Here is an 18,466-nt window from a genome sequence, read left to right on the forward strand (position 1 = left end):
TGCATGTGTTATGTTTCGAAGAACACGATATGCACGGGCCAGGCAGCTGCGCTACTTTGACGATGGTGGTTCTCGCCATGGCCGTTGAGTTGCCGATAGCCTCACTTTTGTGCAATAACTTTTAGGAAACATTTCCAAAGAGAGAGGTGCTTAAAGAGTACATGATCAAAAAACCCCGATACAAGGGAGACGACGAGAAACGGACACACATAATGTATTTTAGTCACCAGCTTAACGAGTTCAGAAATGGAGTCTCACTGCGGCAGTTCTGACTCGACATCAATCTGTACCGTATGATGCTTCAGTGGACACAATTTCTCATCCCTAGATGGCACAGGTAGTTAGAAAATGAATATTTTCCTTTGAGTGATTCGGCACTCCTCCACGGAAGAGCGGTCTAGCAACATTGGGCTTCACCTCACCGGCACGTATTTTTGCATGTGCCTTTCTACTGGTTCTCTTCTACCAGTCGTAAAGCCACGAATTATTATTATTATTTTGCTTATTATACAATGCTTTGGCTGTTCTTGGGCACGTAATAAAGATTATAATTATTTATTATTATTACCTTCTACCGGTGGCGAGTACTTCACAACAAAATGGAGGAAGCACGTAACTTGTCATCCATGTCGCACGAAGAGGTTACCAAGCGCATGCCCGAAAAACAACCGACGACCTTCGCGAGACTACCTGTGACGTCACTCAGGGTACGGGCAACACCACCTAGATAGAGAAAGCCTGCTTACTTGTCGACGTGACGTCACAACTAAGAGTCAGCCAATCAGGATCCTGTTTTCAACTGCGGTAGCCAATCACGAACGTGCTTCCAGCGGTCGTGGCCATGGAGAAAAACCATAGTCGTCTGCGACTAGTGATTGAACTTGAACGTTCCCGCGTACTAAATGGGAAATTTTTAAAATAAAGCTCAAAACGGTCCCATATCTTTCTCATGACTGATTTTCTGGAAAGTGTGTTGCACATTTTGTCTACAAATTCGTGTCTAGAGGTTCTAAGTTAGCGGCAATCATTTCTGAGTACTTGAATTCGAATCGCAATAGCAGACGAATTCTGACTATATATGTCCACGTAGCGAAGGAGCGAGAGGATGTAATAAGCAGGCCTTCTGTAACTAGGTGGCGTTGGTACGGGAGGCTGTATGGGCTAGGGGGAGCCTTCAGGAGTTTCGGTTTCGATATAAGCTTCCCCAGCGCTTTCTGCAACTAACAAGACCCTGACCACCACTCAAACTTTGTTTCTCATTTCTAAAGAGTGTGCAGACCTATACAGGGTGTTTCACTTAAGAGTGACCCCTAATTATTAAAAAAAAAGTACTTGAGATAAAATTAGAAACCTTCTGCGTCATACTTGTGAAGGTTTTTGCCACCCAAAAAGGTGGTTTCCATCAGTGTACCTCATTAATTTGTCTAATTAGCTTAATTGAACTCAAAAAATTCCAAAGGAAAGGTAACGTTTTTTTGCGCTAATTAGAAAGCCAATGGCCACAACACCCCATTTCAGTCACAATTACAGGATCTTTCACGATCTTTTCACAAACATTTGACACCCGAAAACATGTCAAAACTGCCCGAAAATCATCAAGGCGCGCTCGTTCAAGTTGCCCCGCCTAAAGTATGGGGAGGAGGAAAGGACAATACAGGAAACAGCACAGAACATCCGATGTCGCTGATTATCGGTAACTGATGGCTGCGAACAGATACGGTTGCGAAGACAAAATGCGTGATTGGGCCGGTCTCTGCCCACCCTTTTTTTTCTGTTTTTCTCATGCTGTTTCCACGCGCAGTGGGAGTGTCTTCGGGCCTTGCCGATAGCGCCGCCACTGATGAAATCCGAAACCGGATTGCAGAGATGGCAAGTTTTCGGGTGTCAAATTTTTGTGGAATTAGCGCAAAAAAACGTTGCCTTTCATTGGAAATTTTTGAGCTCAATTAAGCTAATTAGACAAATTAATCAGGTACACTGATGGAAACCACCTGTTTGGGTGGCAAAAACGTTCACAAGTATGACGCAGAAGGTTTCTAATTTTTATCGCAAGTACATTTTTTTTAATAATTAGGGGTCACTCTTAAGAGAAACACCCTGTATACAGATCCATAACTTAAAAACCCGATACTGGGGGACAAAAAACGATAGTCCCCCAGCTTTTTTATCCCAGTCTCGAATTTTTTAGGCTATACGTAGATCTATATCACCAGCTCGCTTTCTACCTCTCTATCTTCTCGTTATTTATACAGTCACTATAAGAATTTCGATTTGTTCCGGAGTCTCCCTTTTTAAGGGACCAATAATGTGACATTCAACCATGGCTGGAAATCCTGTTTCATTCGTCAACTTGTCCATCAGGAATCATCAAAACATTTTTGCTCCCCTACAGTGCATCTAGTGCAGTGATGCTACAGTGCATCGTAAATGCGTGATTAAACTTACAAGAACAGTCGGGGAAAGGTGCCTCGGACGGCCGAGACGGTCGCGCGGTGAAGTACTACACGGTAAATACGCGGTACTACACTCTAATACCATTGTCACACGGGCAGCGCTAACCGCGGTTAAGGCGACCGCCGCAGTCACACGGCAGATTGAACGGAAGTTACGCCACTAATCTGGGTTATGGGAAACCGAGCTTGGCAACTTCGGTTTCGCGATTCTGATTTCCCGACGTCAATACGCGTGTAACGACATTTCCCGCAAATAATGATGTGCGTACCGTGTATTTAATGATTGTTAAGCTTTTTACTTGCCATTATGCCCTTTTCTTGTCATGATATACAGCGTATTAAGGCGTCTCGCTCGTTGGTGTCGTGCTGACTGGGAGATGGTGGGTTCGAATCCCACCACCGCCTGTGCTGTCTGAGGTTTTCCCTGGGTTTTCCGAAGACTTTCCAGACGAATGTCAGCACAGTTCCCCCTGAAGTCGGCCCAGGACGCATACTAACCCCCCTGTCCCCCACTCCTTCCTGCTGTCCTCCCTCCATCTGTCCTTGTCTGTACGCCGCTCATAGCCACAGTTGCTTCGCGGCGCGAACACGAAAGTAAAAAAAAAATACAGCGTAATCAAAATACTATAAAAACCTTTATTTTCGCGAGCCCACAATTTTCGCGAATTTCGCGAATCGAAACTGGGTCACAGTTTTGAAGGCAGTTCCTTCTGACTGCAGTGTCAGCTTCAACAATGGGGACCTTTGGGAATCCGATTTTTGTCTTCCGGTCACAACTCCCGAAATTTAGGGACCGCGAACAAATCCCGAGTGCCCAGTTCACGAAATTTCCGGGCCGCGAAAATAAAGGGTTTTACAGTATACCTGGTGCTTGTGTCACAATCACGTCGTCACTGCTCACATGTTACAAACTGCCATGTGACAACAACAAACCGTGGTTGGTCGGCGTTACCACGGTTAAGACTGCCGGTGTGAAAAGGGTATAAGTCTGCATGAAGAATCTTCATGCTAGCCTTGTGCGTCAATCGCACCCCATCCTCCTCACATTGTCCACGTCTGTCTACTACCGTCTCGACCTGTTATCATACCCGAGTACCTTTATCAGAAGATTAGGTCAGCTGTTTGGGATGGGCGTTTCTACAGCTCATACGAGCGCAGATTGCTGAGGCTGAGCGCCGCCGTAAGTTGCTTGGTGGTCTCTGGAATCTGTCGGCAGCACAACTCGACCTGAAGTCCTGCGGTATGTGTAACGAAAATGTATCGGTTTTGAGCATTGATTCTGTATGCAAGCTTAGTTGGATTTCAGAGAAGCGGCCTTGTACTCGGTTGCGATTTACCAAATCTCGTAAGATAGTCTATAGGACCAACAGGTCTCGGTGACACCCATGTCTCCTGCTTTTTTCGGCTTTTCTATGAGCCATTTTTTGGTGAAGTGTTGTAAAATGCTTTGGGGACGTTGGAGGAGTGTGTGAAGGTGCTGAGAAAATGCCTGATTTATAGGGCACTGATGCCAGTATCGCAGCGTCGACGCTAAAAACGCAGAAACGTATAAACTTTCGCATTTCACAGGAAAATAGTGTCATCTTTAATTATCCCGCCTTCGTTGAAGCTCAGAAAATTGTCATGGAGTGCATTGTGTCCTTCCCTGCTGGTAATTTCTGCCGCGGTAGAACTTTTATTGACATTTTAACCACATTATTTACAACAATACCAAAAAACTTTCATGTGAGGGGGGAGGAACGGTCAGCCACATGGTATGTCGGCTTGCTATTCAGCAATAAAATAAAAATAAAATAAACAAAAAGAAAAGAACTAGGAAATAAAGGATAAACTAACAAATGGTGAAAGAAGGATGACACAGATTAACAACAAAGATTATTTAGAAAAAAGATTAGGGTAATGTATATGAGGGCGGGGCACTGAGGAAAAAGATGGCACGACTTGAGTTCGCAGGCTGTTCATGAGACCTGTGTCGCACAGGAACGTCAAAACTGCTTTGGTGACAGTGCGCTGTGTGGGATGCCGTACTGGGCCGAGCAGAGTGGTCAGAGCAAATGTCTGTGTACCGCAGCTCGAGTAGGCGTCGTTTCAGCGTGCCCCGAAGGGTGTGGAATCTGCGGCAGTCGAGGAGAAGACGCGGAATATCAGCTTCAACAGTGCAGGTGCGGCATTTGGGCGAGTGAAGAGACTCATTTTATAGAGAAGCAGAGGTGTCCTGGCAACATTAAGTCGTAGTCGGTGTAGAATGAACGCTTCTCGACGCGAGCAGTGGTGTGTGGCAACGAAATTCATCGACGGGTCGATGAACGGAAGATGATCGTTTAATCGGACAGCGGCCTGTTGAAACTGCCGAGTGGCGCTGTGGCGAATTCGGCGTTTCTGTAGTCGACATGCTGAGGCTGAAAGTGGTAGGGAATAGTTATGGAAGGGGACGTCCACATGTGCCCGACGTGCTAAGGCGTCTGCGAGGGTGTTTTCGTGCAGGCCGGTGTGACTGGGTACCCATTGGAAAGACAGGCTATGACCCGAGGATAAAAGTCTGTTGTGTGTTGCGACCATCATGGTGTCTAGGCCGCCGATTGTTCTTGCTAGAACTTGCCAGAACCTCTAGCGCCGCCGTACTGCCCGTGAACACAGTCCACGCGCTGATCCCGCAATGCGGTCAGTATAGCGAAAAGCTCTGACTCGGTAGATGAGGTTTCGTATGGGGTTTCTGCGCCACTTCAAGGTTTTCATGTGGGATGTAAAAGGCTGCTGTTGGCCCGCCTTGAGATACTGACTCATCGGTGTACACAGGGAGTCGTTGAAGGTAGTTGAAGTGCTCGTGCGCAAGTTGATGAGCAACAACGGAAGCTACAGAGTTTTGCTTCAGAAGACCAGGAATGTGGTCACATACAGGAGGCCTGCGAAGAGTCCACATTGGCGGCGCATAGGAACGCACAGATGGTGGGGAAGCACACTTTCAGGCGGTCAACAGCGCTGCCATAGCTAGGGTCCGGACAGTCAATAACAATGAGCCGAAGATAATGGTAGGGGTGCGGTGTAAGGTAGGTACCGCGCATAAATCCGGAGTGTTTCCACGTCCCGTAGGATGCTTGGTGGCGTTTCGCATGCCTCTGCCGGAACAGAGTAGGTCTGTCGTTCTGGGAACTCCCAAACAGACGCGGATGCTTCGGGCCTCAATATTGAGAAGCTCACGCTCTCCAGATACGCTGAGGCCGTGCATAATAGGGAGGCTGTACTGCAGTGTGTCCAGAATCAACGCTGTGTGCACGTGACGGAGGTCAGCGCATGAAGGGCTCCACGACGATCCAGCAATGCAACGTAGTTGTTTGTCTCGTTGTTGCAACGTAGGGCATTCACAAAACCGTGTTTCTTGTTGGCTACTGTTTTCACGTGCCGAGACCATGTCATGCCTCTGTCTAATATCACACCAAGGTACTTGCAATGAGGCAAAAATTTCAGCGGTGCCCCACTAACGAACAATGGATACTTTTGGAATGAAGGTCGGGTGAATGCCATGGCAACGGTCTTAACAAGGGAGACCGATAAGCCTCAGTCGGCAAGGTATTCTACAATAGAATCCAAGTCGCATTGTAACCGGCGTTGGGCAGTGTCTCGACGGGTTGTAGAGGTCCGTATGCAGATGTCGTCTGCGTACAGAGGGTATGATCACGAAGCTCGGCGGGAAGTGAAGCCATTATAACATTAAAGAGGAGAGTGCTCAATACACTTCCCCATGGAACACCACGACGGACGGGATGGAAAGCGGTGTCACCTTCTGTGGTGCGCAGGAAGATGCGCCTGCCAGAGAGAAAGTCTTGAATCCATAAGACTGCACAACCTCCTACTTCTACTTCGTGTAGCGTCGCGACCATGGCACCGTGCAACACGTTGTCATACGCTTTCTCTACGTCGAGAAAAACCGCACCGGTGGGTTTGCCTTCAGCCTTCACTTGTTGCACTTCAGAAACGAGATCGAGTGCGTTGTCAAATGCTGAACGTCCCTGACGAAAGCCTGCCATGACACCAAGAAAAAAGCGCGCGCTTTCCAGGTACCAGTTCTAGCGGCAGAAAATGATGCGGCGAAAACCAAACCAAAACCAAAGGAAACCAAAAGGCGGGAAAACTCAGTCGGCTGGCGCGTTGGCTCGCTGAGCTCGAGGTCACGTGTTCGATCTAGGCCGAACACGGCAGCAGTGTGGGGGAGGTAAACACCGCATCCAGCACCGTGTCTGCGTCCTACTCGGCGTCACGTGCAGCATGTCGCCACACAATATTGGCCGACTCACCTTACGTGTCAATCTACTCCCAAATATTTACTTATAGATTTAGAAGGAAACAGAATGACTTTTTATTGAAGTGTGGCAGGATTGTTAGAGTTATGGGCACACCCTATATGTTGCTAAAGGATTTTATCTCAGTCAGTGTTATTAACTTTCATTATATCAGGTAATTCATTGAGGTTAATTCACTGCACCCTTACTCTTGGTGCATAGAACTATGTGGTACATTGAATAATTGCAGTTTAAAGGGAGACTACGGAAGGATTAAAAAAAAAATTGAGTGAGCATCATACCAAACCGGAACCACCCCCTCGATACCGAATACAACATTCGCACGCATTTTGCGCGAGTAATTAATTGGTAAATTAAGACGAGAGCAAACCGAAACCGTACTCCATACTACGGCAGTTCGTTCAGGGGAGTATACCGTGACGTCACCCAGCACTGTCGTCTGCTTCGACCTGCATTCTCCCTTGCCGACTGCCAGATGATGTCAGCAGTGTGTTGCTTTCAGTGCCCTCTCCCTTCACAGAGGCAAAACGCTCGCATCGTAATAAACTCGTTTGAATAAAATCTGCGCAGTTTTGGAACGAGATATTTCGTACACATTTTCTTGACATCGTAAAGGTTATGGGTATACGACAACCTCTGTGGTGATTTTGTTGTGGAGTCCCACCTTAATATATCGCTTCTCTAACTCCTTTCAACCGACCAGTTCGTTTTCCCCTCCAATTTTTTCTTCTCCTCATAATGTGACAGAAGTGCGAAGAAGGGAACTCAAGCTTTGTTGGTTCAATCTACCGATAAACATTTATTAATCATGAATGTAAGAAATTGGAGTTGATCCCTGTCTCTGACACACACAGAACTGGAAGAAACAATATGGCAGACACTTTGAAAGGAAGAGTTGCGCTGGTTACTGGAGCTGCGAGAGGCATTGGAGCTGCTATTGCCGAAGCTTTGCTCCAGAAGGGATGCAAGGTGAGTCATCTTCGGCGACGAAGTTACTCTACGTAGCAGTCATAACGAAGTTACGGTTAGCCTGTATAAGGAACAACTACTATCTTTGAAATGTAACTAGCTATACAGCTACACTCACCACACTGAAGTAACTTCATTACTTTAAAGGTGATTCCACGTGAGATCAGGCAGGTTGGTCCCGACGACCTCCCGGATTTTTTATACGCAATATATGTTGAAGCCTCGCTTATGGAAAGCATTCCAGGACAAAAATGAATTAAATTATTTGGGGAGTTTGCGTAAAAAATAATTACGTGAAACGGCAATTTTGCGCAGTGGTATTTTCATCAACTTTTCGACGTTGTATCTATGGGGCCATGAGGCGCAGGGGGAAAATATTTTTGTCACAGAATATATAGGTCGTCGTTAGTTGGCCGCGTACTTTCTACGGTCGCAGCTGTGACAGATAATTTCCTAAAAATTATCAAAGTCACTCAATCTGCAGATTTTCCTGCTTTTTAGACGCCTCAGTGCTCGTCTCTGTTACCGATACATAGTGAATGTGGTATCATAATGTTCGTCATTACAACCTCTTTCTACTCGCATCAAGAATGTAACAGGTCGTCCGACGACAAAGCTCTCAGGGGCGAATTGCTTAACCGAAACTTGAGCGAAACTGTCAACTTTGGACGTCCGTTTCAGGTATCCGTCCACTCAGTACGTTGTTCATACTGCTTACAGACATGTGTTCCACGTGTCCCAAAAAAAAACATCAAATTTTTTTGTGGATCAGAGAAGGGCAAAGCACAGCCAGCAACCTTAGAATCACCCCTACCTCACCAGTTGTATGCCCATAGGGACAGCGCATGCAGATGCGGCTTATCACTTTGTAGCATGGGGCAATCTTTCGAATTCACTGCAGGGTCTCTTTATGTGGCCGAGTATAATATGATGTGGCTTGCACATGCTTATATAGTTGTTGCACAGGGGAAGTTAAACAGTTTCCAGAACAATTTATTGAGCTTGAAACACACTGGTAGGTAGAGACCTGGTAGGTAGAGACGAGCACTGAGGCGTCTAAAAAGCAGGAAAATCTGCAGAATGAGTGATTTTGATAATTTTTAGGAAATTATCTGTCACAGCTGCGACCGTAGAAAGTACGCGGCCAACTAACGACGACCTATATATTCTGTGACAATAATATTTTCCCCCTGCGCCTCATGGCCCCATAGATACAACGTCCAAAGGTTGATGAAAATACCACTGCGCAAAATTGCCGTTCCGTTTCACGTAATTATTTTTTACGCGAATTCCCCAAATAATTTTCAATTCATTGTTGTCCTGGAATGATTTCCATAAGCTGGGCTTCAACATATATTGCTTATAAAAAAATCCGGGAGGTCGCCGGGAACAACCTGCCTGATCTTACGCGGAATCACCCTATAGTAAGGTTAAAAAAAAAGGCTAAAAAATGGAAATCGGAAAATTTGTATTGCAACTGTACGGTCCAAGCATAGCTGTATCGTGTTATAAACATATAATTTCCTATGGGCCAATCTAAGGCCAGGTCTTGTAGTGTGAGGCCCCTACAGGGGACTACGTACGAGGCACTATACATTTCGCGCTGAGTTTGTGCCGAGACCCACACCGGGGTGAAATCGGATCGAGGTCGGAGATGCTCTCTGCTTCGTGTTTTGTTTAGTATAGCGTCCGATTCCCCCTCTCCTTGTGGGAGTTTCTCCTTTTGTCGAGAATAAAGTCAGAGTGTGATTCTCACCTTTATATCGAACAGACGTAGGTGTGTTTCCTTATCTGGGCTATACAAACGCAACGAATGGAACCAGCATTCCGCAATAGTCTAAGGCCATGCTGGCTGTGTGTGAGATGACAATATTTGTGGTATTCCTGCTTGGGAAAAACTGCGGGGCATTTGAAACCTCAACAAAGTGATGCTAGAAAACTGATTACTGCTTATTAAATTTATGAGCACGCACATTTTACGTGGCTTTCGTCAGTGCGTGCATTAAGACAATAACGGAACAGGTACAGCTTGCGACACACTTGTCTAGAGTTCCAGGAATCAGCCGTTTCTACTTTTTTTATTTATTTCCACTATGTGCCAGTTGCAAACTGTTGAGCGAAACGAAGCAGAATGATAAACAACGATTTCAGGGCGTAATGGTGAATGTTGCCTATTTGAGAAACCCAATAATAATTTAGCGACAATATACAAGGTGTCCCAGCTAAATTCGAACAGATTTTTTAAAAATATATATATCACTTTTTTCGAGATGAAGTCAGTTGCAATATAGCATATACTGAAGGGCACTTCTTAAGAGCTACGAAGTTACGAAGCTACGAAGTTGACCCAATGAGAACATCTGGTCCCTTTGGTCACCTGATACCATAACAGTTTTCAGAACAAAATCCGTTCGATAGACTATTCGCAAAAAATTCGTGAAGGAACACAATTTTTTTCTTTATTTTGTTCATTGCGCGTCTTCGGAGTCGCGTCCTTCCTTCTGGTTCTGCTTCTTTCAATCAATAGGAAATAAGACTGTGAGGGCATGCCCTGGTAATACAGTCTTTGCACACTGAACAAAAAACTAGCTACTTTGTGGGGAGAATTGTGTTCAACGGAGCGTGTACGCTATCAATTCAAAAGAGGCTATAACATGTCAGCACAGAAAGAATAGGGAAATACAGAACTATGAAAGACTATAACACAGCAATTAGACATATAACAAAGCAGCTTCAAAATGACAGCAAAGTTTATAGAGCAAATTTAAAGGAAAAAGACATGAGTTTGGGAACATGTACACTAACAAATTCAAAAGGGGCTAGCACATGTCAGTACAGAACTATGTCGATCCTTATACACAACAATTAGACATAACAAAGCAACTTCAAAATGGCAGCAGAGTTTATATAGAAAATTTACTACATAAAGATATTACGTGTATTCAAGATCCTTCAAGAAGCCTTCACCCCCAATGTGAGAGAGTGAAAGAACATACTATCGTCTCTTGTGTCCTGGAAAAAGATTAAAAGAAAACAGAAAATGCAACCGAAAATAAGGGCAGTTTCGATAGCGTCACCCGATACGTTTGTTTTGTTTCCATAAGTTAAACCTCATCTTGACGCATGAGGCGGCACTGTGCTCCTTCACCCTCTCACATTGGGAGTGAAGGGAAGACGCGCCTCTAGAGATGCACCATGAACATGCGCATGACCGGATTTTTGTTCTGAAAACGGCTACGGTATCAGGTGATCGAAGGGACCAGATGTTCTCATTGGGACAACTTCGTAGCTTTTATAATTAAAAAGTTAATTATTGAAAGTAAATTAGGACATTACCTTAGGAGTTTGCTGATGCCCTCTTAAGGACGGCCTTTCAGCATATGCTATATTGCAACTGACTTCATCTCGAAAAAAGTGATATATATATTTAAAAAAAATCTGTTCGCATTTAGCTGGGACACCCTGTATGCTCTCACCATAAATGTCTCTTTCTTATAGGCTTAGTTGATCAACTGGTCTCAGGGCTGGAGCCGTCGACATTTCGAATGAATGGGTGTTCTACAGTGTCCAGTGGGAGGACAGTGTCCTGTTTGAAATATTGGCGGCTCCTAAGCAGAATGCTTATCCTTCAACTTACCCTTAGTAAATCGCTGAACTTTATTTCTGGATCTCAGGTTTGCATTGCTGATATCCTTGAAGACGAAGGAAACAGCGCATGCAAAGCGCTAAAAGCTCAGTATGGAGATGAATCTGTCTGCTTTCAAGCCATTGATGTCACTAAGAAGGACTGTTTTGAAGGTAAAGTTATAGCAGTTTTTCTCATATGTGACCTAAAAGCTGGAAGGCAAGTAGTACCACATAACTAATGAACTTATTTTATGCTTCACGCAGTAAAGTGAATAGCCTACTTCAAGTAACCATCACACAAAGGTCACAGCATCATTTTGTGGAATACAGTAACAGCGAGGTTGATTATACATGTAGTTTATTGCCCGAGAGCCGAATCAAAGTGAATATTGCGAGGGCCGTGTGAGGGGTGGCCTTGAATGTCGTCATGTATATATATATATATATAATATATATTCAACTGCTTACCGCCCGCGAGGATACACCTGCTGCTGATGCATCGTGGTGGGTCGATGCAAGCGTGGTCGGATGGCTGTCGTGTCTCCGCAGACTTCATCTTGTAGAGATGTTGAACAGGCCTTCCAAGCAGTGTCCCTGATCTTGAACTCTCACATAGCAAGCGTTATCCTTATTTTTAAACTTGGCGCGCTTCAAACGTCGTGCGGCGGCGGTTTAGTAGGCCGCGATTTCAAGAACCGTTACAATTGGCCTTCGCGCGGGAGCTCGTGGCGAATCGCGGGAGTAGTGGTGCATTTAAAGGGAGACCTCGCAAGGATTCGAAAAAAAAATTGGGAAGAGCATCATACGGAACATGAACCACCCCCTCAATACCCGAAAACAACATTCGCATTCATTTTGCGCGAGTAATTAATCCGTGAATGATGACAATAGCAAACCGAAATGCGAAGAGCAGAAAACAGAGCTCCATCAACACCACCTAGACAACCAATGAGGATCATGTTTTCAACGGCCGTAGCCTATAGCGAACGTGCATTCAGTGGTCGTAGCCATGGAGACGAGCCACCGTCTGCCGCATCGGCATCCACTGTCATGTGCGAGTAAATGGATGTCCTCGCATACCAAATGGGAAAAGGAAATAAAGCGCAAAACGGTCCCATATTACTCTCAAGAATGATTTTCTGGAAAGCGTGTTTCACACTTAGCCTATAGGTACAAATTTGCGAAGTTAGCTGCAATCATTTGAGAGTGCCTGAACTGGCAGAATGGCGAATCGCTGTAGCAGACGAATTCTGACTATATGTGTCTACGTAGCGAAGGAGGGAGAGGAGGCATTAAGAAGGCCTTCTGTATCTAAGTGGCGTTGGCTCCATACTACGGAGGTTCGTCCGGAGGAGGATTCCGCGACGTCAACCAACGAAGCCTTCTTCGAAGCCGGCATTTTTTTCTCCCTTGCCGTATGCCGGATCATGTCAACAGTGTGTTGCTTTCAGCGCGCTCGCGCTTCACAGAGGCGAAGCACTCGCTTCGTCATAATTCGTTTGGGTAAAATCTGCGCAGTTTTAGAGAAAGATATTGTTCAAGACATTGCACATACCGATCGTTGTAGACCTTGTCGCATTACCCTCAAACCACTAGTCTCTGTGCGCTCCTTTGTCTCGTTCCCAGCAGCGACACAACAGGGGTGGACTGCCAGAATCGCTCTTCCCATTGGGATGAATACTGGTGGCTGCCGTCTTTATGAGTATGACTGATGATAATGTAACATTGCATATAACTAGTCATCCGGTAAACAGCGTATCAAGATCAAGGAAAAAGAAGATTGCTTACTTCCGCGTGCGATATGCACAGTTCACGTGAGGAGTGCTGGCCGATGCGATATCTGTTCTACACCCCCAAGCAGCACAATGTACTGAAAGTCGAGTGCAATAGGGGTGGACGGTATGTGCCTTATCAATGTTCTTTAGTTTCACGAGTCTGCTCAAGGCCTTCCACCTACCCGTCCACCCCTATCGCACTCGACTTTCAGTACATTGTGCTGCTTGGGCCGCTTTCCGAGCGGGGGAAAATGAACATGAACAGACAGGAAAATGAACGAACACACACGAGAAAAGGAACGAACTCTGCAAAAGGCAGTCCACATGTGCACAGTTCTTGTGACTACCACGGGCGGCAGCACTAATGGCGGCGCCCATTTCCTGAATCGCGTTTTGGTATATTCACCCTTTCACTGTTTACAAACAGAAGGCCCAACCGGAAGTTGTCTTGGGTTTCCAGCGTCAGCGGCTACATGTGGCACCACACCGTCCCTAGTAGCACAAAACGTCGCAAAAACGTCTTTATTTGGTCAAATTAGAATAGAAGACGATCAAGACGTCAACGCGACGTCTAGAAGCCGTAATTTATAGTGCGTATATAAGACGTACCGATTTTCCGTTTATAGTAAGTCTTCGTCATCTCTATTGAAAACGTATCCTAAAGGAAGACCTCCTGTAAACGTCTTCAGTTCAAGTTTGCAAGGCTTACCGACTTTCCGTTTATAACACGTCTTCACCATCTCTGTTCACGAGGTATCTTAAAGGAGGACGTGGGGAGGAGGGGACGATTTGTGTGCATTGAGTAAGTTTACTTTCGGTGGACCTACTGACTCTCTCAAACCAAAATCAGTAGGAAACACAGACGAATTGTGTTGATGGTGAGATAATACTCTCAGCAATTCCCCACGTCAGTGTTATTTGTGTGCATATAACTGAATTAAAATTAGACACCTCACCCTCCATTTTGACTCAGAGACGAGCCGGACTATAGCTTAGCTCAATTGGTAGAGCCCTGGACCGGCATTCCAGAAGATGTGGGTTCGAGTCCTACAGCTGGCTAACCTTTTCAGTGACTTCCATCTTTCATCGGACTATCGAGTTTGCGGGAGTTCCTAAGACAAGCAATGTATAGTATCTGTTTTCCTTTTCCAAGGGAATAGGTACGAGTAGCTCTCCTGCTTGATGACAATACATAGGCCACCTCCATGCTCATGACAATACACACATGCTCTGGTCTCCTTACGCGAACGCGATAGAGGGGGGGGGGGGGGTAAAAAGAGAGCTTGCTCTTTTTAGGGTGAGAACACGGTCTGCCTTGGAGTTGTGTAGGCTTCAAACGAGTTGGATTTATTTGTCTTACATTACACACACATATATGAGTAGATTAACCTAGAGTATGCGTAGAGCGTTGCTGCGCGTGATCATGTTCTGTCCGTTGCTCCTGAGGAAGTGTATGCTCTCTCTCCCTGTAACATGGTTGCCAACCTATAAGCGTGAAAACGAAACTAAGTCTTGTATTTTGCCTATATTCGGCCATCCTTTTCTTTCGATCGACCTGATCGAACAAATAAAGCTTAAGTTTTCATCTTCTGGGCCAGTCTCGCAGAGCGTCTTGGTTCCTGCTCGTCATCATCGGATGACTCTGACGAACTTGCGAAGTCGTCTTGTGAAATGTCGAACCTTTTCATTTTGTCTACCGGGACAGTGCCCTTGTAGCTTCGACCTTTGTGGCCAGTCTCGGGCAAGGATTGAATTCGGTACCGATCATGCGGCAGTTTCTCAATGACCTCATACGGTCCTCTATATTTGTCGCAGAGTTTCCTGGATTCTCCAGTAGCGGGAGGTTCTCTTTCAATCAGTACCAGGTCTCCCACTTTGTACTCGGGCGCTGTGCTGCGCTTCTTGTCGTAGAGGCCTTGCTGATACTTTTGGCCGTTCTCGATGTTTTCGGCCGCTTGTGCTCGTCTTTCTAACATCTCCTTATCTAGCTCTTCCTTGAGCGTCTCTCGTACAGGGTCGCGTGTCAGGTTTCGCGGCACATAGTTGAACAGTAAGCTGAACGGGGACGTCCGAGTTGACCTGTTGTATGTAGCGTTTATTCCCCATTGCACTTGAGGTAGGGTCTCATCCCAGTCCTTGCCGTCGGGATCCTTGGTAAGGCTAGAAATGGACGGAGTGATCAAGCGATTGTATCTCTCCACTTGGCCGTTTGCCGTGGGAGTCGCCATGGCATTTCTGATGTGAATGCTCTTGATGTCATGGTAGTACTTCTCAAAAAGTGCACTCGCGTATGATGTTCCGCGGTCCGTTATGATCCTAGCCGGAGCACCAAACATGCCCACAATGTCTTGGAGGAATCTCGTAGCGAGGACGGCACTTGTATTACGCACGGCACGAATGATCACAAATTTAGTGAAAGCGTCCACCAGGACGATCACGTAGGCATTTCCACGCTTGCTTCGCACGAAGGGGCCCAGGTGATCGATATGTATCGTATGAAAGGGTTCTGCCACCTTCTCGATGCTGTGTAGCTCTCCTGGCCGTTTCCCCGATGGTTTCTTGTTGTACAAGCATTCTAAGCATGAGATGTAGCTCTTCACGTAACGTCTCATGCGAGGAAACCAGCAGCTACGCTGTAGGAGTTCCACTGTTTTATCAAGGGTGAAGTGTCATGCTTCGTCATGGCATTTGCGTACTATTTGCCAGCGTGCTCGTGCTGGAACCACCCATAGCAGCGTGTCTTTTGTTCCGTCTTGTAGCCTTCGGAACACTCTTCCGTTTTTGAGTACAAAGTCCTGCTTTACTCCCTTCGCTTCCTTTGTTCGGTCTGCACTAGCCAAGCTGTCCTTTATCTTCTGGATGTACGGATCTGAACGTTGCGCCACTGCCAACCAGTCCTCAGTTGTGACAGCTGTCTCTAGCATTTGTACAGTTTCCACTACCATCTATTTCTTCGGGTTCTCCCACGGGAGCCCTGCTTAGCGCGTCTACGTAGCCCATCCTTTCGCCTGGTCTGTGCTCGGTCTCGAAGTGGTACTCCTGAAGCCGAAGGTACCATCTACCAATCCGGGGAACGATGTGTTTCTTCGAGAAAGCCGTTCGAAGAGAATTACAGTCAGTGACCCCCGTGAAGTTCAACCCAAGCATGTAAGGGCGTAGCTTTTCCACAGTCCATACGACAGCCAATGACTCCAGTTCGAACGAGTGATACTTTTCCTCGTCACGTGTCGTTCGGCGGCTGACATACATAACCGGGTGGAGGAGATAGTCTGATTGTTCCTGCAGAAGCACACCTGCAAAGCCGTGGCTTGAAGCATCCGTGTTGAGCTCGGTCCTGGCCATAGGTGAATATAAGGCCAGTGTTGGCTTCTCCATCAGCCTTCGTTTAAGTTCAAGGAACGCGGTTTCTTGGTCGGACGACCAACACCACGTCTGATCTTTGCAAAGCAGTTGGCTGAGTGGCTTTGCAATGAGTGCGAATCGTGCTATGAATATGTGGAAGTAGCTGCACAGTCCGAGGAATCGTCTTAGCTCAAACTGATTACGTGGGACTGGAAATTCCGCAATGCTACGAAGCTTGTTCGGGTCTGGGTTGATTCCTGATTCAGAGATTTCATAGCCCAGGTATAACGTCTGCTCTTTGAAGAACGAACACTTTTTCAGTCGTAGTGTCAAATTTGCGCCCTAAGGACGCTCGACACCTGACGGAGACAAGTCAGTCCTTCCTCTGTAGTCCGTGTAGGGATCAGTAGGTCGTCCATGTAAGCCATAACTATCGTGTGTCTCAGTGGACCAAGTACGGCATTGATAATCCTTTGAAAGACAGCTGGTGCGTTGACGAGACCGAAGGGCATTCTGGTAAATTCGTAATGCCCGTCTGGAGTTACAAATGCTGTCTTCGACCGACTCGACTCCGTTATCGGCACTTGATAATAGCCCGATGCCAGGTCTAACGTGGTGAAATACCTTTTGTCGTGCAATCTGTCCAGCTGGTCGTCAATCAGTGGAAGAGGGTAGCTTTTTGTTGTGATACGGTTAAGCGCACGAAAATCTACACACAATCGTTTTTCACCGGTTTTCTTCGTCACCAGCAGAATAGGGCTTGCGAATTGAGAGTTCGACTCTTTTACGGTGCCGGCTTCCTCCAGTTCTCGTACGATACCTCGAACCACTGCCCTTTCCGAGTGAGCGAGACGGTACGGACGGTACTTGACGACGCTGTCTTCGATGAGGTCGTCAGCATAGCACATAAACCCACTCGTAATGCAATGGCAGTTCCAGAAATAAATTCGCCGAAAATCCGTGGAAATGAGCCCTTGTAGGCTACATCTCTTTTTTGACGACTCGTAGTTTGAGCGCAAAGCTGCGAAGAAAGGAAGTTAGATTGACACTCCGCACGGAGGGGGGAAAGGGTTACAAATCTTACCCACGGAACAAACACGCGCGGTGAACGCTTATCAAAAATAAGGTCACCCGACGGCTTGTAACCCTTTCCCCCCTCATGTGGCGTGGCAGTGTAACCTCCTTTCTTCGCAGCTTTGTGCTCAAACTAAGAGGCGTTAAAAAAGAGGCGGAGGAAGGGCTCATTTCCACGGAATTTCGGCGAATTTATTTCTGCAATTGCCATTGCATTACGAGTGGGATTATCTGCTATACTGAGTAAAATGACCACGGGGAACCCATTTCCGCAAAGAAAACGTTAGGTTGCCTTGGGAAATTTCGGAGTTCAATTCAAGAAATTAACTTTCCGTCAACTGAAATGAAATAAAAATGTTACCAATATGTGGCAAAAGTTATTGGCAGAAAAAAAATCCCTTGACCGCATGTCTTTCCGGGACCTACGTTTTTTACTATGAATTTCTATCATGGTTGGTGGGCCACCCTGCATATACGTATATCACACTCTGAGGAAAAAAAAGGAGTGCGTTGGGGAGCAATGACAACTTCTAGGCCCCTAGATTGCAGGTACTCCCCATTTTAGTCCCATAGCCCTGAAATCTACTCCCTTATAGCACCGCAAACACTCCCTACACTTCGCATAAAGCTCCGTGCGATTTATCACGAGAGGAACTAATGGTTGTGGCAATGTACGAGGGTCGTTCAAGTCAAACCGGGACTTTCTGTCTCCTGAGTGTACAAATGGCTCGCGCTACTTCTTTTTCGTCATTTTCACACGCGACAGGCCTCCGCGTTCACCACGTGGTGGTCCAAAGTTTGTACAAAACAGAAGACATGTGCTGGACAAGATGGCCGACAACGAGGTGAGCGCGCACATCGAACAGCGAATTGTCATGTAGTTTCTCGTGAATGAAGGCGTCAAGTCATATGAAATTCACAGAAGACT

General features: G+C 46.2%; 1 protein-coding gene across 1 annotated transcript in view; it reads left to right on the forward strand.

Moving 5' to 3' along the window:
* The first annotated feature begins 3,583 nt into the window (after positions 1-3,583).
* Positions 3,584-18,466, forward strand: part of LOC135378340 (15-hydroxyprostaglandin dehydrogenase [NAD(+)]-like) — a 31,900-nt gene continuing 17,017 nt past the window's right edge. The window contains exons 1-3 of the mRNA XM_064611355.1: positions 3,584-3,693; positions 7,606-7,720; positions 11,395-11,518. Coding sequence (XP_064467425.1) covers positions 7,622-7,720; positions 11,395-11,518 — 223 coding nt within the window. The 5' untranslated portion in view covers positions 3,584-3,693; positions 7,606-7,621. The remainder of the gene's footprint in view (positions 3,694-7,605; positions 7,721-11,394; positions 11,519-18,466) is intronic.

Source organism: Ornithodoros turicata, chromosome 1 (genome assembly GCF_037126465.1).
Source record: "Ornithodoros turicata isolate Travis chromosome 1, ASM3712646v1, whole genome shotgun sequence".
Classification (NCBI taxonomy): domain Eukaryota; kingdom Metazoa; phylum Arthropoda; class Arachnida; order Ixodida; family Argasidae; genus Ornithodoros; species Ornithodoros turicata.